General features: G+C 38.2%; 1 protein-coding gene across 6 annotated transcripts in view; it reads left to right on the top strand.

Annotated features, from left to right (window-relative positions):
- The window catches only part of HOOK3 (hook microtubule tethering protein 3), an 83412-nt gene extending 65081 nt beyond the window's left edge, over positions 1-18331 (top strand). For 4 of the 6 annotated variants that reach the window (XM_021534800.4, XM_021534796.4, XM_085566496.1 and 1 more), the window contains 8 exons: positions 1589-1666; positions 2348-2382; positions 3170-3252; positions 4573-4673; positions 6392-6496; positions 6594-6665; positions 7498-7634; positions 15463-18331. In XM_021534800.4, the coding sequence (XP_021390475.2) occupies positions 1589-1666; positions 2348-2382; positions 3170-3252; positions 4573-4673; positions 6392-6496; positions 6594-6665; positions 7498-7634; positions 15463-15478 (627 nt within the window). In that variant the 3' untranslated portion in view covers positions 15479-18331. Of the gene's footprint in view, positions 1-1588; positions 1667-2347; positions 2383-3169; positions 3253-4572; positions 4674-6391; positions 6497-6593; positions 6666-7497; positions 9110-15462 lie in introns of those variants that run through there. The other 2 variants (XM_021534798.4, XM_021534799.4) reach the window with 2 other exon arrangements.
- Positions 18332-20728: the final 2397 nt, after the last annotated feature.

The raw sequence follows: 20728 nt of genomic DNA, 5'->3' as shown, positions 1-20728 counted from the left end.
TTCTGACACGATGACCCATAGTTTCCCACACCCTGCCAAGTTAGTTTAACCTCAGGCCAGAACTGTACCATCTGTCCCTAACTTTTATCTAAAATAAAATCAAATTTTGCTCTGAAAAATGGGACAGATTTGTTCCTTTGGTTTGTTTAAGCATGAAAGGAACTTCAAGCAAAAAGACTTGTTCTCTCCCTATGAGAGAACAGCAACTATAGTAATTACATTTTACATTTGTACAAGTCTTTAAAGCTTACTGATACTGCAAAAAAAACCCAGAAGTAATATTTGCCCATTTTTAGAATGATCTGTCTGACTTTTTTCTGCTAAGTATATATGGGATGTTTGGTTACCAAGAATGGTACATTGAGTGCTTTCGTCTCTTTCTTAATCATGTGTCTTGAGTCAGTTAATGTGGGTAAACTCATTTCTGCTTCTTTTAGTCATTTGGGTGTGAAAACATGATCTATCTAGCTGAAAGAGAGGTTACTTCCTCAACAGTGCAGATGCTAGGTAAATAATACACCAGTGGAGTCAGTGTTGTTTAGTAGTTGTGTCTGTTTCAAGATAAACCCAAGTGCAAATAAAGGATTAAAAAAAAAAAAAAAAAAAGCTGAGTTCAATTTTGATGTTATTACCTTAGGGAAATGGGAACTGCTTCCAGGTTTTTCCCTTTCTTGTCAGCCAGTAGTCCCCTAAATGATCAGATACGAGTGATGGGGACAGTTCAAATTATTTGTGACTGATAAAGAGGCATACAGATATTTTTTTGTTACATAAAAGGGGAGTTTTGCTGCAGCTGTTCAGAAGACTACAGAAAAAGAAAAAAGCCAAAAACCTGCAGATCCTTAGGTGCTGCAAATTTCTGACTGTGAAATCAGTAGAGCTGTGTTGACTTGTTTTTATGGCTCCCCACCTTTCTTGTCATGCAGTAAGAAAATCTCTTTTGTAGTAATGTGAAAACATGCCCCAGGAATGTGATCAAAGACAGTATTTTGAAGTAGAACCAAACTAAAAAGCTTTTTGAGTGCACACTGTAATTTTTTCTGTTAGCAAGGTGATTAAATCTTTGTATAAAGAACATCGGAGAAAAACAATGAAGTAATTTTGTTGATTATTTTATCTTGTATTTTGATGGTGTTGTGGACCATCAGTCACATGCTAACCCTCCCATGTGATTAATACTGTACAAACACAAACTAAAAACACAGCTGCAGTTTTAAATATTCTACATTTGCTTTGTATTCAGTCAGTGTGGCAATAACACAATTCAGCATCACACCACAAAAACACCTGCATCTCTTAATTCTAGTTCTAGCCCAACAGACTGGCTGTTTTCCTTGTTTTTTTTCTTAGTTACATGATTTTTGTTTTAAAATTACTTTCCTAAATAGCAGTTGCTTTCCTTTAGAATTCTGATTTAAACACAATGATTTGTAAGTGTTCTTCTTTATTATTTTTATATTTTTGGGTTTAGTTACATGTTTTAGAAAATGTTACAAGATGAAAGTTGCTCATGAGAACAGAGGAAGAAATTGCACATGCGTAAAAAATGCATAGCTTTAACTTTTTCTGTTCATGACTTTCTAAATAGTTTCTTCTGTTGGCTGCTGTTTTGCTTTATACTAATGTCATCTCTGTTTCTTGGCATGGGCTTCTGCTCAAGGCTATTGTGAGTATGGCTTTCTATTTACTTAACACTACTTTCAGTTCATAGACATTTATTGAGTGTGGTTTTTTTTTTTCTTTTTAAAAATACTCACTGTGTATGAAGTGAGTTTAAAATCTAAAAATTACTTCAAAGTTTTTATTCCAAGAGCTTATCTAAATGTGGTTAAATCAGGAAGTGGAACACTGTAAGTTGTACAGTGATTTTTTTTGTGTCTGTAATCAATAAAAAAAACACAAAAAAAGTGACTTTTTTGCTACACTGCAGTTAGAAATACTCTACTCTTAGTTTCTGTGGGGATGGGAATTTACTTCAACTAATTTGCTACGTCTTCATGCAAGTTGCAATGCAATAGCTCTTCTTGCAAATTTTGCTGCACTTTCCAATACAAAAGACTGAACAATTTAAACAACTGCCTTTCAATTCTGTCATTTATGGATCTTGACTTTTGTTGATCTAGTTCCTGGGAAAATATTTGTAAAGTTCTAAAGGGTTCTAATTTTTCTGAAGTCACACAGCTGTGAAGAGAAAGGTACCACAGAAACTTTACAGTTGTAATCTAAAACTAAAGTTAAAAAGTTGGATTTTGATTGGAATGTTAAAATTGCATGTTTGAAAATAATTTTAAAAATACATTAATGCTTTGCAATACATTAAAATAAAACATTTAATTTTCTATTTTAGTCAGTTCTTCTGAAAAAGAAACTTGAAGAACATCTGTAAGTATTTTTGTTTGCGTATTTTGTTTGCAGTTTGAAATCGTGTTTTTCCTTATAGTGAGAAAGGCAGACAGTGATGGATCTGGAAAATATGCAACTAAGAGAAATTAGATAACACAAGAATATTTGGGAATCTGCTGTTCAGATTCTATTTTTTCCTGTAGAAAACCATTGTGAAATTAAGAGTGATGAGGGAGCCATCATCTTGTGTTGGGTAGAAAACTTTGCTTAACATTGTTCAAATCTTTGCTCAGGAGAACTAAGTAATTTTATTCTGAGGGAAGGATGTTATTATAAACAAAATTAGTTTGTTTACTCTTTGATATACACTATGGAATAAAAGTAATACTTTGGGAAGTGCTGTCATTTTATTGTGCTTTTTTGCACATCTTTTACTTACCTAAATTTTTGATTGTCTTGCAAAAAGCAGTTTCTGTTGCTTTTGGGTTTAGCGATTCTTTCCTCAATGTAATATCAGTTACAAGTATTAATTTTAGGCCCTCATTGTACAATTAACGCTAAGTTCTAAATTAAGTACAGTTATTGACAAAGAAACTGTTTGTTGTTGCTGTTATCCATAAAAAACAATGCTTTTCATGTTAACTAACAAGTATTTCTACTTGTTAGTTAACGATATTGTCACTTGTCCTCATGCTCTGTAGAAAAGAAAATCAATCATACCCCTAGAAATAATTGCTCTCTGAGGATTTTCTGTTCTACTTAGTGCTGATTCCAAGCACAGTAATACTGCTGGGGAAACAATATGTGCTTCTGTGATTTGTAACAGTGAGAAGCTCCATGAAGCTAACAATGAGCTGCAGAAGAAACGAGCTATTATTGAAGATTTGGAACCAAGATGCAACAACAGTTGTGAGTTACCTATGCAGTCCATTTTTTTTCTTTGTAAATTACTTCAGGTGCAACATCTTTAATTATAATACCTAAAGGAGGTGTCAGGTAAGCAAAATGTGTGTTTTTAGTGGAAGTGACACGTATGTTGTTAATATCTCTGGAAACTAGGGTGACCAAAAAGATGCTTTTAACACTTGAATTGCATGGGAATCACATTTTAGAAACACTGTAGTAAGAAATCATAGAATCACAGAATTAAAAGGTTAGAATGAACCTTAAAGATCACCTAGTCCCAAACCCCAGGGACATTGGTCATAGAAAAGCCAGCTCACTGCTGTTGAACCTCAGCTGTCCATAATTGCCATGTCTCATAAGACCCTAATTTAGAAGACCCTTGCTGTTGTCACTGACTCATTTTTACTTCCAGTATATATTCCTCCAATGTGTTTTCAAAAATGTGTTGTAATTTGAGCAAATTTTCTTTTACTGGTCAAAGAGAATGTGAGATGTATATCATATTGCTCAGAGGATATGCAGAACCCAGTGTCTAGTTGGATTTTAGCACATTATTGCTACGTTTTTTCCAGAGAAGTAATGAAGGAGGTAGTCTGGATTTTTCAAAAGACTAGGTATTTTAGAATGGGGCAAAAGACTGTAACCAATGGCAGCTTTTCTGGTTTGTGGTAAAATTATTTTATTCATAGTGGGATGGAGCAAAAAAATACAAAAAATATCATTTTGTTTTCTGAGATCTGAGAAGTTGTATAGAAGATGTAGAAGTAGTAGTGGCTTGACATAGTCTTATACCAACACAGGAAAAATCTGTGCAATTAAATTGTCCTACTGGTCTCAATTGCTGCTTAAGAAAATGTTAAAGGGAAATGAAATTTAGTATATTCACGTTACATTTTAGTAGATTTATGCAGGAGTTGTGCCTCTTAGGAATTATTTCACTTCCGTAAAATAATAGAAATAATATTTGCCTGCAATACATGCTAAGATATTATAGTAGCTGTAAGTCATTAGTAATACCATTTTCTAAATGTGTTCAGTGATGTGATTGCTTTATGATTCCATTTCTCTTTATTTTCAGAATTTTAAAAAGCAAAATTATATCCCAAAAAATCTTTTTTGAGATTTTATAGGAGTATATATTTTTAATGTGTTTCTGAGCTATACAGTAATTAAATCTGTGATACCTGCCACATCAGATTTCTTATGTCAGCTTTTCTTAACTGAAATATGTTTTAGCTGTGTCTGATGTGTCTGTTGTAAAATATAAAAATATGCATGATATACTGATGTTATTGTCCAATGTGTGCATCTTTTGACATAAAGCACTTAAAATTGAAGAATTACAAGAAGCTCTACGGAAAAAGGAGGAGGAAATGAAACAAATGGAAGAACGATACAAAAAATATTTGGAAAAGGCCAAAAGCGTAAGTAGATGTATTCCACACCTGTCAAACTGTATTGCATGCCCACTGTGTGGGAGTAAAAATGAAGGAGGTAGCTACATACACACTAACAAGTTAAAGAGAAGGAAGCTCCATTGGTTATCATCTTATTGTTTCAGTATTTAATACTGATTAATTATGCAAAAGATTACCCCATTTTTGAGACTCTTTAATTGATGCTTTTTTGCAGTAAAGTCATCTTTTTGACTGGATTGCCTGCAGTAGTTGTTAGATTTCTCTGCTGATGTTCAGCATTCTCTTTTGCCTTTATTATTAAATATATGCTTCTGTCAAAAGGTGACTAAGTACTAGGGATAAGAGTATACTATAGCTTTGAAATGGCAATATTGTGGTCTTAATCATAGTCCCATTTCTTCTCTTACTATATTTTGCTATTTTGAGTGTCTTAAAAGCATATCTGAGTCTTTAAAGCCATATCATTACATTGGAATCTGCAAGTAGGTTCCTAATTTGGCAAAAACTTGATTTCTTCCTTTACTTCTGTGGAGTTTCCTGAATGACTTCTTGTGAAATGTCTCAGGAAGAAATTTCCCCTCTGCCCTCCCTACCCTTGCATTTTATACTGGTTGTTGTGTCTTAGAGTATATTCCCCTGAGAGACAGCATTTCCCTTTTCAGTAAGATTTGTACATTTGTATATTTGTATGTACTGTGTTACTAAAGGGTGTTTTATAGGACAGTAGCATTAACTACTTAGATTGATTTTTTGTAATCTTCTTATCAGCTTTCATTTTATTTGTGTTTGGTTTGTGGTTGGGTCTTTTTGTTCATTTTTGTTGTTATTGATGGGTTAGGTGCAGGGTTGCTTGGGAGAAGAGGCCACAACTCCCACCTGGCTACAACCTCCTTTCAGGTGGAGAGTGATAAGAGCTCCAGAGTTATTTCTTCTTCAGGATAAAAACCCCCATCTCTCTCAACCACTCCTCATAGGATTTATATGTTTACTATACTGTAAAAATATCTCACTTACTTTTAAAGCACTGTTTTATTTCAGCATCTGGACACAACTCTGAAATAGGTAGAAAGATAAAAGAAGAGATGTCTATTTCTGTATAGCCAGAGGTTGTTAAAGAGTTTCAAGCCATTTTCTATTAAAGGCTTAATAATTCAGGCAGTTTGCTGGATTTGTTCTTGGTTTAGCTCTGTTTGCTTGCACTCGTGGATGACACATACAACTGTAATGATGTCCCTTCATCTTTTTAGTAGCATAACAATTATGCACAGTACCACAGAGTACTTCTTGGCTTAACAGGGCTACCTAGAAGCACATGGTACCCCAGGCAGGTGAAGCATGGCAAATATCCATAAGGACAGAAGCAGTTCTTCCTCAAGCAGGAGAAATTGACAGGCAGGAAAATCATAGCCATGGTAAGAGAAACCTTATAGAAGTTATTTCTGCCACTATGGCCCCAAGGAAATGTAGCATCCATTAGGAACTGCAGGTGTGCATCTGGGAAACTGAATCTTTTAGGTATCACTTTTTCTTGTCAGTAGTTTTGTTTCCTAGTCCTGTAAAAGAGGGCCCTGTTCAGATGCTCTTAATATGTCACCGTTGATGAGAGAGGTAGATATATTTTAAGTTACTTTTTTTATTTTTTAGCCTGACTTTAAAGGTTTTAATTCCCTAACAAGATTGCTTTTGCTGAATTTAATAAAAATCAAACTGGTTTTCTCTTACAGGTCATCCGCACATTAGATCCTAAACAGAACCAGGGTGCTGCTCCTGAGATTCAGGCACTGAAAAATCAGTTGCAGGAGCGGGACAGAATGCTTCATTCCCTGGAGGTAGTAATCATTGCGTAAAAACTCATTGTTTTTTAGTTAGAGACTAATACTTCTGTTATACTTTGGCTTTAAATATATGGATTACTTTGTTTTATAGAAAGAATATGAGAAAACAAAAAGTCAAAGAGAAATGGAGGAGAAATTTATCGTTAGTGCCTGGTACAACATGGTAAGAATCTCACAAACCTTTTAATTGAAAATTAAAAAACAGGAAAGAAAATGTCGATATTTTTCATTTCTGGCATGTTTATAACAGCATTTATTCATTTATAGTATTTTTGTTTGAAAAGCATTTTCCAACACAGAAGCAATTTTTAGTAATCTTAAGTTATCTCTATGTAAGAGTCTGTTCCTATAATAACCTTCTGGAAAATAAAAAAATAAGTTTGTAATTTTAAGTTTTAAAATCAGCAATGGCTCAGACACTATTTTGTGATCCCAGCCCTTCACTTACACAAATTACAGACCTCAAATTTACTTTGATTCACCACTTTCCAGTCTTCCATTTTTTTTCTAATGAAGGTGAACAATCAAAGCAATTCATCTTACTTGCAATTCAGCTGGAGTGCTCTGAGGAATTGCATTTTTGCCTGATGAGAACATGCTGTCTCTCAAGATGTGCTTCTGACATAGGAGTTGGTGTTTACACAGATGATGACAATACCTAAACTTTATTCAGAAGAAAAGTATTTTTTTATGTCAACATGCTGAAAGGAGCCAGGAACTGGGGGAAGTCCTTTTGAAAATAATTGTCCGATTTCCATGAGAAACATATATTGAGTTATTAGGTGGTTACTAAACCTGGAGAATGACAGCAGGGAAGGGTAAGAGTTCCACACAAAGTATTAGGAAGAATATCTCACCTTTGTCCTTGAAAATAAAATGCTTTGCATATGGAATTCAAAATGGTTTAGTCAGTGTGAAGATAAGTAATGAACAAAATGTAAATGAATAAAGGTGTTTTGTATTGGTATTCACTGAGAAATTCTCTTTGTCCACAGGGGATGACTCTGCATAAAAAAGCAGCAGAAGACAGACTGGCTAGTACAGGCTCAGGACAGTCCTTCCTGGCTAGACAAAGGCAAGCCACGAGCACAAGGAGATCTTACCCTGGTCATGTCCAGCCAGCAACTGCAAGGTAGAGAAGCCTTGCCCTTAGAAAGAAAACTGCCCTGTGATCCAGGCCACTTCTATTGCAAGTGACAGCATTCAAGGAAAATAAACCAGCATCCTTTCTCTTTCTCCCTTGTTACTGCTAATATTTTGCTGTTCAGGAAAGGGATTTATTATGCTTTCTCATTGCTCTGTTATGCCTCTTGCTTATATTTTTTGGAGTTCATTTCTCTCCGCGTTTTCTGAATGTGCCAAAATTTTGAAAGCATCTAGAGGAGTGCTGTATAATGACAGTCTTTTTTGTATGAAGCCTGGTCTCTTACAAAAAACCTCATGTGGGCCATATGACAATATAGATTTCTCATCGCAGTTGGTACTTTTGTGCCTGTAAGAGTTGTTATGCTTTATAAGACTGTTTTTTTCAAAGGGAATTTGCTTTTTATTTCATCTCCTATCCTGTTGCTTCAGAAAAATGCTGAAATCTCATTACAGAAATACAAAGTTGGATTATAATATTATTGTGAAATATGTTTCATACTAAAATCTCACCAATGCGAAAAAGAAAGATTGAGGTTTTTTTAATCTCCTAAGTGCAAAGTTTGCTCTTATTCTTGGCAGGATGATCTTTTTCCAGGTTTTTCTTTATCAATTGGTGTTACCTCTTTTGCTGGGAGAGATTAATATTTTCAAATGGTTTATTCCACTCTTCTTTATCAAGCGTTTGCTTAAATACATATTCTAAAAAGGTGACGAAGTATTTAGGATGGGCTAATCTGCTATTCTATCATCCATTTAAAAAGGACATTTGTTTTAAGATTTTATGATTATGGATGAACAATAATGGATCAAGGCCCCAATTAATATTGTTAATGTATTCCAGTTGTCATCCCCCACTAAAAGACTTGCTTTTAATATATTGATTCAGGGTATAATTGTATCCGTTGCCTTACTAATGGTACCAGTGCCTTCAGGTGAGTTTATTGCTGACTTTGTTGGAAACTGGTTGTGATTTGTTGTACTGCCTTTTTAGTGCATAGCTGATTAACTGTTGTAACACCTTCATGTTGATCAGTGGATGGAGGCTCCTCCTATTTAGGTCCTGTTTCTACAAAGTTGTGCTTTTTTTCCTGACCAATTCTGTGCATTCCCTATCATTTTTGTCAAAGAATTGATAGACACAGAGAACCTGAGTATTGGCTGGAAGTTCAATATTTATACATCTTGTTGTGAGTCAGTTTTAAATTTAGAGACTGGTTTTTATTTAGAGACTGTTTGGACTCTTAATGCACAGGCAGTCCATTTATAAATTTATTCTTTCATCTGATCTTAATGTCCTTCTAAGTGGAGACGTTTCTTTTTGCATAAATCCCTTTAGAGAAAAGATACTAGCATTTATCAATCATCTGAATGTCTCTTTTAATTCAAAACTTGGGTAGAATGAGCAATGGATAACTAAAACAAGCACACCTAGATTAAAGGCTAATAAACAGGTGAATGACATTTTTAGGTACTGTTGTTTTATCCTCAATCTGTTTTAATCTGGGCTAAGAAATGCATTCAGTATGTGTCTGAAAAATATTTCAGTTCCTATTACACCCCCATATGCACCCCACCCCTTCCCTGAAAACAGATGCTGAATTCTACTTAAAGTTTTGTATTTTATTCCTCACATTTGGGAAAAAATGGTTTTCTAAAAATTTTCTGTACTTTTGCAGTATATGACTGTTACGGGCTTGCAAAAATGAGATGGGACATAGCAAGTTTCTTGTGTGCAGAAAGATAACAATGCAAAGGAAGTTGTGGATTATTTCTGTAGCTCAGTGAGGTGGTATGCTCAGTCTGCTGTGTCTTACTGAGATACAAAGTGCTCTGTATAGAAAGTGCTTTCTGTAATCACCTAGATGGTACAGTTGGTGTGCCATAGCTCCTACGGATCTCATTGTGCAATCAATTCTAATGACTTGCAGAACTCCATACCACATGCTGTATGTGAACAGGAGCAAGACCACTCCTCTAAGGGAATTTGAAGTTCCTGTTTGAGGTTACAACATTTTATATCACCCAGAGCAAGAACCTAAGAATACCTAAAGCTCCATTTTAATTTTAATCTAGCTAATTTTTCTGTTACAAAACTGCCAAGGGCTATTTATTAAAGAAGGGGATGGAACCTTAATGGGAAGTTTTTTCTCGGATTTATCTAGTAATTTAATTACTTTCTGCTGTTGGGTGCAGATCTAAAAGAACTTGAACACAATCAGCACGCTAGAATAAAAGTAATTGCTTTGATTATGTTAATATTTGTTTTACTCTTTTGCCTCCAAAGATTTGATCACAGGCTAATTCCAGTGAGAGTTAGGAGATGAACAGATGCTGGTTAGAAACCTTGTCTTAGGCTTTTACTTTTCAGTATCTCATAGCTTCTTTTGCTTCTTGGTGGTTGTTGGCTTTTCTTCTGTTTGTGATTCTGTCTTTCCTTTTCCCTTGAACATAAGACACTGAAGTGTTTTCTGTAGTTCTCTTCAGAAATAGATAGCATCATTATGTAGCATCAAAGAGCAACAAAACTCCAAAACTCATATTGCATCTGAGCTTTATTGTGGCTCATAGTAATTGTTAGGTAAGTGAACAATTATTTTATCTTTGAGAACTTACAAATGTGTAGAAATTCTGGTATTTTCCAGAATTCGTGCTGAATATAGAAACCTAAAAATGTACTGCACTCTTATGTCTGGTTCTAGTAATTCATTTGTTATGTCTTCTGTTTATAATTAGGAGTTCAATCCTCTTTTCTTCAGTGCTTTACTTCTTTAGTTTGCTGCATACATCCATTCGTAATCTTTGTGTGTGGATGAATGCAAGTGGTGAACATCATTAAACCTTCTCTTTCACAAGAACAGCTTCTTGATTCAAAGGGTTCAGCTTCATTATTTTGCTTGCTTGTTACATATCTTTGTAATCAGCGTGTATTAAGAAAAAGAAGGAGCTCAGACTGACTCCAGGGAATAAACATTTATACAGGGGAGTTACCAGTGTATGTTCCCTATTTGTCTTACCTTGAGTAATTAAAGTATATGAGGAAAAGCCCCAGCCTATGGAGCAGAATTCTCTCAGTTCATTAGATAGTTCTGAGAAGTTTTTTAGGAATACCTTTTTCCCCTGAGGCAAGAATGACTATTTACATCAATATTGTAGTGGTAATTACTACACCAGTGCTGTATTGTCCTGACACACCACAGAAGAAAGACCCTATAATTGAGCTTAAAGAGAAAAGGTTCTTCCGATCAGAGGTAAAACAGCTGAGGAGTTTGTGAGAGTACTTTTCTGGACATGTGCTGAGGATCTGCCCAGAATAATCTTTCTGACAGATTTTAATTAATGGTAAATAAAGATAACAGATAAATTCTGGTGGGTTTTTTAGGATTAATATTTTCATTGTTTAGAGCTGAAGCTTAGTCTCTGACCTAAAATGATGATGGGTTCAGATATGCAGTCTACTTCATGTACTTCTGTGGAGAGTTGAATTTTTAGCATATCCAATGAGACATTAGAGAAAAAAAAATTCAGGTTCCCTCTTTTCTTGATAGCAACACATAACCACTTGGATCATAACATGTATTTTCTAAGTGGTGTGAAAACTGAAGTAATTTAATTTAAAGGTTGCGTGTTCCATCCACAGTGCAAAAGAGAGAGAAATTCCCTGAGAAAAAAAGAGTAGCCAGATGCTACTCTCCTCTTCTGACTCCAGCCACCTTCTTTTGTCTTTCTAAAGTTCCCATAAGTATTCATAAGTACCAAGTAGTTCATTTCCTAGCAACTTACTAGGAAAAAATTCTATAAGTAAAAGAAAAAAAAAATAAAGAAACACAGCCCCCAACAAAAGGTAAATACGTGTATGGAATATACACAACTTTGTGTATTCAAAATTAAATAAATATATAATGGCTACAAGATGCCTTTCATTCTGTTTGGAAATAATCTAATGGCAATCTTGTCCTTTTCAAGTGTCACTCATTTTATTTCTCTCTTCTGTAAGGAGCACTGGCATTTTTATATGTGTATGAAAGAATTAACAGTGAATATTCCTATTACTGCTTTATTATGATATCAAATAGTAAATGGTATGTGTAACTGTCAAGAAAATTAATATTTTTTTTTCAGTTTTAAAGTCCTTGGTATTTTGACATGTGCAAATGGCTTTTGCTTTTCCTGTGCACTCTAGTATATGAGACTATCTACTTAACAGCTTCCTGAATGATTTTGAGTGGGTTTAATTTTCCTGATGTGTTGACATTTTCTGTAGATTTGGTAGTTGTAAGGTATTTTAACGTCACCATTTGATTTTCTTCATGTTAATGATTTGGAGGAAGACTACCCTGAATGTGGCTAACTTCCCTTTTTCTTATGAAGCAAAACAATATTTCCATTTTACTTACTGTATAGAGATTTTTTAATTCTTGCCCAACATATTGACTTTTTGCAAGGGTTGATGAGGGAGGTATTTTTGCACTCAGTCAGCTATGCAATACTGACTTATGGGGTTTTGCACATGTGTTTTAGGTAGAATGTGGACTCTGTTTTGTAGTAAGATTGTACTGATAAACTTCAGATTTAGCAGACATTTTCCTCAGCTGGCATTGCATAAATAAATAGCTAAAAGGAGCTATCAGGATATGCTTCCAAGTGGTGAGGGTTTTTGGAGCAAATACCATATTCTAGGTAGGATTCTAGCCATGCCTCCAGTTTGTCACTCTTAAGGAATCAAGAACATATCCTGGCATGGCTGATTGGATTGCCTTACTCCTGTGGTTTCCTTCCCTCTATAAGTCCAGAAAAGTAGCAGAAGTTTGTCAGTGATCCTGACAGGGAGGATCAGGATACAGCAGGCAATAACTAACAATAAAGTGTGATTTCTTCGATCTGAATGTGGAGGACGCAGATGCAATCAACTAGTCAGTACAAAAATCAGAAGAGCATTCTTTCAGCATTTTGCATTTTGGTTTTCATTTCAAAATGAATGAAGAAGAACCTGAGCTTACTGAGCTAGAAAGAAGATTTTTGTATTTCTAATTAAATTAAAGTCCTCATCTGCTGGGGGTGGTGTTGCTGTCAGCTCCACTATACTCCAGATTCTGTCTTCACCTTTGGGCCATGCCAAGGTAGTGCAGGACTATCCTGAAGCATATTTCTGTATTAATTGGCTCTGGTGGCAAATCAGGAGTTTGCTGCTGTTTGCTGTGTATATAAAGTTGTTTGGAAAATTGCATATCCTTCAGTCTCCTTTGCATATGGTGTCATTTCCAGACTGAAAACAGATTCCATTTGTCAGATAAAAATTTCTTGCAGCTGTCTTGCTGCTATGGGTGTCAGAGACTGATGCATACAACATGAAAAATACTGCAAGTAGAGGGAAATACAGGTCAGTTTGGCAGCCTTTCCTCTCTGGTGCTGACTTTATTCATTGCTTTGCATTAGAGAGGTCCTTTGCAATCAGATGAGGTGATTTCAGAAAGAGAAACGTTGTTTAATTGTTAAAAAAGCAGACATCAGTCAGCACTGTGAAGAACTGCTAACTACTGTAGCATGGCACAAATCTGAAACACTACAAAAGAAAGTATTTCCAGTTGGGGTAGATTACAGTATAGAGGTATAGAGTAATTTATTCTGGAAATGGAAATTGAATCCCTTATAATTATACATAACTTGAAAAGAGCTAACATAAAAGCCCAGTTGTTACTGTTAGTCTGCTCATGTTGTTAACCTGATCATGAAAGTGGATGGAATTTTAGGAGAAAATCCCCAGTGGTGTAGTATTTATGGACTTATAAAATAGCTGTAATGAGACCATCAGACTTTTGATTTGGATTTGAATGTAACATAAGCTATATAATTTAAAATATTGTAAAGAAGAAATTATTGTTCACAGCCACAAAAGGTTAGTAAGGTGGAGAATAAACATATTTCCTGGAGGCATCAGTGGTTTTGAGACAGTTTTTAAAGCTTTAGTTTAGCAGTATTAGTCAAATCTTGGAATAATTCTAAGCATTACATCATAAGGCCACAATTTTTAAAATTTATAATCTGCTTTGTATTCTCTTTGTCACTCCTTAGACACATTGTCTGTTGCATAATCTGTCTCTAAGATGCTGCAGATACAGTGACAGGTTATGCTCAGTGAATTTACCCTCTCATCTTGCATTTCTGTTTTCTTGCATTTTCTGTTTTCTTCTATGTGTTGCTACCTCAGCAGGTGGCTTTAAAATAGAGAAATTGGCAGACAACTATTTTTAGAACGTGAAAAGAATTACTAGTCAGGAAGGGGCACTAACAGATGATTTCTTACATCCTTGAAAGTTAATACAGTGTCCTGAGTTTACAAGACCTCTCAAAAATACTATTGATTCAAAGAGAAGCCTGAAGTGTCACTTCTGTGTATGTGCAACAAACACTTGAAGGACACTTGAAGTGCTACAAAATAGTAAGTTTGAGCTAAATAATAGCCAGATGAAACTAAAGGACTAGATTATATTCATTTATACACAATAGAATAGGTACATGCTTATATAGCTTGAACTTTTTATTTTTTATAAAACAACTGCAGCGATTTTCATATTAATCCTGAACTGTGTAACTTTATGCACCAAGCAGTGCCAAGCAAGCTTAAAAGACAATGATTGCTCAAAATACACCACCCTCAAGGTCTTTGAATGTGTTGAATGTGTTAGATTTTTTTATTCCATTTGATAATGTGTCTCTGTGTTTCTATTTGTTTTTCTATTATGATTAGTCTTCTAGGTGGATGAATGAGAAGGAAAAAAAGAGGGATACACAAGCTACAGGACTTGTAGCATAAATACTCTTTTTTATCTATTTAACCTGGATTTTCCCATCACAAGAAGCATTCTTAGAATCATTTTTGACCAGTGCAATAAAATAGGGAGAAGGAAGTGGGGAAACAGGCTCTAATTTCAGTCTGGTGAAGCCAATTTGCTCTTTGCAATATGAAAACAAAGATGCCAATTCAGTGCTGTGCCAGTGCTGTGGAGGGACACGTGTGTTGCCTGGGGAAAGCAGGTGTGTCAGTAAAGCATTCCATTGCCAGGAAAAAGGGTGCATCAGTGAGGATGGAGAGCTGTGCCAACCTCTCCGATTCTCCTCCAAACTTAGACTCCCTTCCACAGCATCGTGGAGTGCTCTCTTGACTGCCCGGTGACTGACTCAGATTACTGTAACAAGAACATTCTTTTCTGGCAATTCAAACCTGTATTTGCATGCAAGGGGTAGAACTTGCCAGTGCAGCGGGGCAGTGATGCTGAGCATTGTGCACAGAATGAGCTCTGATAGAATATAAATGCCTTCAGTGTCCCTCAGAGCTCAAGACATTTATGTGACTCTTGATTGTCTTTTAGCCTGTAAACACATGCAGAATTGGGTGGGCACCTTTCACTTTATTTTGTTTTAAAAGTTGTACTCACAGACAGCAGGAATGCCTGAGACTTACTCATTGCTGTGTAAACTTACTTTCCATAGCTTTATTAGTTTAGAATGGTGCCCTGAAGAATTTTACTTAGAAGTGTGTAAAGTTCAGTTACAGCTAAACTTAGATATTGAACAAGGCTATTCTGTTGCTTTTCCAATTATTGGCCTGTAACCTTCCTGTTAATTTGAACAGTTGCTTGACTAAGGTATTTCCCCATGAATTTGCACAACTCTTAAGTAGAGGTGGCCTAACTAAACTGCTTTTAAAAGACCTGTTCTGTTCTCTGTTTTGGTTTTTTTTTGTTTGTTTTTTTTGTTTTTTTCAACAGTAATATGTTATCTGCTTTTTAACTTTCTTCTTTATCTTTTATTTGCAGTGATGTGGTTGCATGACCTGCAGCATTATTATAACAGGGACTGTTCAGTGCATGACTTGCTTTTCTGTCCAGACTGCATAACCAAAACTTAACCAGTTCTACACTTAAGACTCATGGCCATCTGATTTCAAAGGGGGATCTACTTGCAGAGAAGCTTACCACCCTGGGGAGTGGCTTTCCCATTTCCCACTTCCACTTACTCTTTCTCTTCACAAAAAGTCTCCTATGAGGCTAGAAGAGAGGAAATCCTGTATTCACAACTCAACAGGAGGCGTTCTGCAAAGTGACAGAGCAGTGTCAGCTCTCCATCTTACTTCCACCTGTCCACTTATTTAATTCTGATTAACAGTATTAACACACAGACTTCCTGCAACATTTTCATATACCGAACTATAAAAATCTAGTCTTAATGAGTTCCTAAAAAGGCCTTTTGGTTACTGTTAAAATTTCAAAGCACCTGCACCCTTAAAGGATCCACTTGGAATCTTTAAACAAATAAAGTAAAGCGAAGGAGGTGTTTTACCAGGAGAAATGACTAACGAGTTGCTGCTTGGCGATCCCATCTTCCTTAGAAAACCAAGCAAGTTTCATCTGATAATCTCCGAGCCAGGCAAACTACCGGGTGGTATTTTGTTCACAGGCACTGCCTGCTTCCTTAATATGTATATACACAGTAGTTTGTGGCTGTTGTATTTTTCTCTCTACATTTGAGCTGTGTTGTTGGTTTCTTTCAGAAACTTTTTTTTCCAATCTGTATACAATTGTTAAAAACAATCTGAGGAAAGACCATGAATGGAGATAAGTATGAAAGTCACCTACACACCAGTATTATGCAGACTGTCCTTGCCAGTTTATAATTTGGATCGTTTATCTTTCACCTGTACTGTTTTTTTCCTTTCTTTTTTTCTTTCTCTTGTCACAGTCTTAGCTATTTAATTTCCAATTGCACTAGCTTGGCTGTTTCTTTGTATTTTAAAGTTTAGATATAAGATTTGCCATATGTAGACAGTGTAACTCAAAATGCTTTGTACTGCCTATATTAATTTAAAAAGCTGCTTATTTAATATTCCTAAATATCTGCACATTTGTACTACTGTATCTTTGTTTTGTATTGGACATCCAGTACTGGCAAGATTCAGAAGACAAGGGAGTGCTGTAGTGTTGTAAGTTAAGAGGTTTATTGTATAGGAGTTAGTACATAACAAACAGGGAAAGGGGCTTTCAAGCCATAGGATTTGCTGGAAAAACTGAGAAGTCTGAATGCTGAGTACCTCAGGTGGTTTGATTAAATCCAGTTACAGAGAAACCCCATTCTTGCTCACCTGGATCTTAATCCTGGCAGAAACATTGATACGAACTGTGCTGCCTCCAAGAATAGTTTTACTTGTTTGGGCAGTGGAAGAACCCCCAGCCTTGTTTGCTGTGGGGGCACCCCCGCTGAAGAAGTGTGCCCACTTGTCTCTGCAGTCTCTTCTGGTCACACACAGTGCCTGCCTCGTCCCTGGCCTGCCAGGTGGGCTTTGACAGAGCCACCCCTCAGGGGCAGAGGTGCCCGATGGTGTCCAGTCCTCAGGGATCCTGATCCCGCAGTGTCCGTGGCCTTGTGCACAGGGACGTGGAGCAGGGATGGACGTGTGCCCCGCCAGAGCACGGGGGTCTGTGCTGCCGGGGCTGGGCGGGCAGGAGTGCGCTTCAAGCAGGCAGCAGAGTGAAGGACAAAAGTAGGATCCCAGTGAGAGCTGTGGTGTTTCCCTTCTGGACACTCTATCAGGTACTGTAGCTACCAGGTGCTCTGGCTGACAGCTGTCCGTAAAGGCTTCAGATGGGGATATATGTTTTTCCTGGTCCACCAGGGCCAGGGACAGTGAAGTCTTACGTGGCCTGCAGCCAGGATCTTGGGTTTGGTGATAATGAGTCCAGTACTTGTGCAGCAGAGGCAGCTGCATCTCATCAGACTGAGTCCAGCAGAGAGCTGAAGGATTTGTGTCTTTCCAGATCCTAGACATTGATCCCTTGTTATGTGTCAGGGCAAGCGTTACTAGTAAAACTTCTTTTAGTCGGGTGTTAAAGGCATGGTATGTTTTTCATTTGCTTGTGCTGCTTCGGCTGGGACCACACCCTGCCCAAGCCAGGCTGGGTGCAGGATCCCTGAGCTCAGGGCACTGTGCTGGGCAGGAGGGGATTGCTTTTTTTGTGCACCTGCCTCCACAGCTGTCCCAAAGCGATGCCGAGCAGTACCTCATTTCTCCAAGTGGTCTGTGCAGATTAGAGACTAAGTATCAGTTGTTCTTGAACCTTGATGACATTTATATGTAAGTGTGTTTAGCTTGACAAAAGTTGTTTGAGTTTACTAATGCAACAGAGAGATGCCAGGTGGAGCCAGTCAAGGAGCTGGCTACTTTAACTAGATTAGCCTGGCATCTCTGTCATGAAGTGGTTGTGAGCTCTCAACTCAGAGCTGATCTCCAGCATGTCTCTGATATACTAACTTCATTTGTGCTGCATAGAAAACTCTCTTACCTTCTTAATAGCAGCTTGTTTGACAGTCCTGAATTAAATGTTGATCAATTATCAAAGTAATAACTGTTTGTGAAGTTGCCAGTGATATATTTTCTGTAAAAGAATTCTTAGAGTGTCAAAACATTAATTTCCCATTTCAGTTCATCTACAAATTGTGTAACTACCAGATTGTTATGGTAGCAATATTAATATACATACCTGTATATAGACGAAAAAAACCTCATTAATGATAATTGGAATCAAAAAGTTTAATATTTTTTCCCAGTCAAATACACTAATGCTTCCAAGGCGATAGAAGAGTGTACAGTTGTTAAACAAGTTGTAAATAAACGCTTATATAAAATGTAAATGCTTGTCTCTCCTTTATTGGGTACTTGCTTGTGAACTGCATTTCCTGGGGCTCTGCAAAGGAGGGTGAGTGGCAGGGGGGCAGCACCAGTGCAGCAGAAAGCAAAGCATCCTCCTGCTGCTGGCACACACCCCAGCCGCCTGCCTGAGGCACGTGTGCGGTTTGCTGCTCCAGGGGCCAGCCTGAGATCGAAGTAAGAAAAGCTTCCCTTGCCAATGGAAGCTTCACAGCAGCTACCACCAGAGGTGGGGAAAGGGACACTGCTGCTGCAGACAGGAAGAACTGTCCTTCATCCTGCACTGATGGACAGCTCTGGCGCCTGGGGAAGAAGGAGGCCTGCGTTGGTCTCAGGATGGGCAAATGCTGATTTTTGTGAAAGAAGGCAACAGCCTGCAGGAGATCCTGAGCCCATGAGTGGTTCATGTGTGTGGGGGACAGCATTGTGTGTGGTGCTGGGGTTAAGAATGATGTGCAAAGCCTTGGCACAGCCTTCCAGGGGCTGCTCTGTAAAAAGAATAGGATCAGAAAGGGGAGGATACCCTGGTGGCAGCACTGCCAGCCTGAGAGAGACTGGAGAGCTTGTGAGGGTGAGGGCGAGCTGGGCTGGAGTTTTTGCTGTCTGGGAAGGGCAGGAGAGCCCCAGAGGTGGTGGCCAGCATCCTGCTGCACCACAGGCAGTGAATGGTGGGAGCAGGAAAGCTGCCAGAGCCTCACTTACAGCTGCTTGTGATTCACTGTGGTCCTTTGCCGTCCTCAGTCCCGTCACTCCTCTTCATCTTTGGCATGACTGTAGCATTTTCTGCTTCTGAAACATCACATCATTCCCTGCCCTACTGTTTCCCTCACTCCTAACCTAACTTTTGCTATACATCCTTTTCTTTTCCCACCCTTGGAATATGCTGAGATCCACATTGGTATCCCTCCTTCTGGCGTCCATGTCCTGCTCTCTGCTCTGCTCTCTGACAACTCCTTCAAGGCCGTGACTTACGCTCCACATGGTATGGGGGGAATTGTGCCCCTCTCCCCACACTTCACGCTGCCCCTTCCCCGGTGTGGCCCAGCAGGGTGGATGCAGCTCTGCAGGGGCTCTTCCAGTGGTACCTCTCCTCCACAGCCCACAGCTGCAGGGCCCTGCTTTTACCCACAAGAGTCTTTATGTTGCATTAAATGTTGCAGGAGGTAACAGCCAGTGCTGAGTTGAAAAAGTGTGCTGGAGGCACACTCCAGAAGCTGAACAATTCCCCCTGCAGTTCCCCTTTTCTACTCTTTTTGTCCACAAATAACTTTTGAGCACCTATATACTATGCACATTAAATACAATAAACACTGCAAATAAATCCTTGTGCCCACCAGCCTGTCTCAAGACCCTTTCCTCTTCCTTAGGAGCTAAAACAAACAGCTCAAACCAGCAAAGTACCCATGTGGCAGAAGAGGCTGACTGGCAGTGAGTCAGCTATGCCAGGGAAAAGAAGATTCAGTGGTGTAACTGGAAAAGCTTCACACGGAATGTGCACACTGCTCCTGGGTTAGGTCTGGGAGCCCTGGGAGGCAGTGGAGCCTCTCTGCCTCCTGGGACTTGTGTTGGTAGCAGGAAATGGCCCTTAGACCCTCACAACAGACAAGTGTCTCAAAGCTGCAGCTGTGCACACATCTGGATGTTTGGTTCCTGCACCAAACTACACTGTCCATAAACTTAACAGGGAGCACAACTCTGTGCCAAGATGGGAACCCAATCTGAGTGAATGGCAGAGAATGAAAACTTCCCCCAACCCCCAGTGCTAGGGAATTGATCAAGGCAGTCACAAGTAAAACATGAGATGGGTACATTTTCAGTGTTCATCACACCACCATGTGCAAGAGTCTTTCTTTGTCCTTGACAAAAACATTAAAAAGGTTTCAGAAAACCAACCCAGACCTCTTACTAACACAGATCAGAAGTTACAGACAGACCACACCAATATTCTGAAAAGCTTTCAAGGGACTTCAACTCCACTGTTCCACCGTTTCCTCTACCACTTTAACATCAAAATACGGGAATGGCTGTGTACCTTTCTGACTGCCCCATCCCCAGCAATGGTTCTCAGCAGAATGGAACATGGTAGGCTCAGGAGAACCATCAGTGATGCCAGGATCACAGCTGTAGTGAAATAGTATTTACTGGAGTTTTGAGGAAAATTACTGACCTCGATTGAATCCAGGATGGGGAAGCTCACGGAAGATTTAATCCAAGCATCTCACAACCTATGATCAGTGTCCCATGGGAGGCCCTTTGAGGTCCCATGCCCCGGTGGCTGTGCCAGCACATCCCCTGGAGCAGGATTTGCCTCTCAGTTCTCACCAGCCACAGGTTTGGGACTCAAAGGGCTCCCTCAAAAGCTGACAGTGGGGCCTGGGCTG

The sequence above is a fragment of the Lonchura striata genome, chromosome Z, assembly GCF_050655825.1.
Source record: "Lonchura striata isolate lonStrDom1 chromosome Z, ASM5065582v1, whole genome shotgun sequence".
NCBI classification, from domain to species: Eukaryota; Metazoa; Chordata; class Aves; order Passeriformes; family Estrildidae; genus Lonchura; species Lonchura striata.
This window is presented reverse-complemented; position numbering and strand designations above follow the sequence as displayed.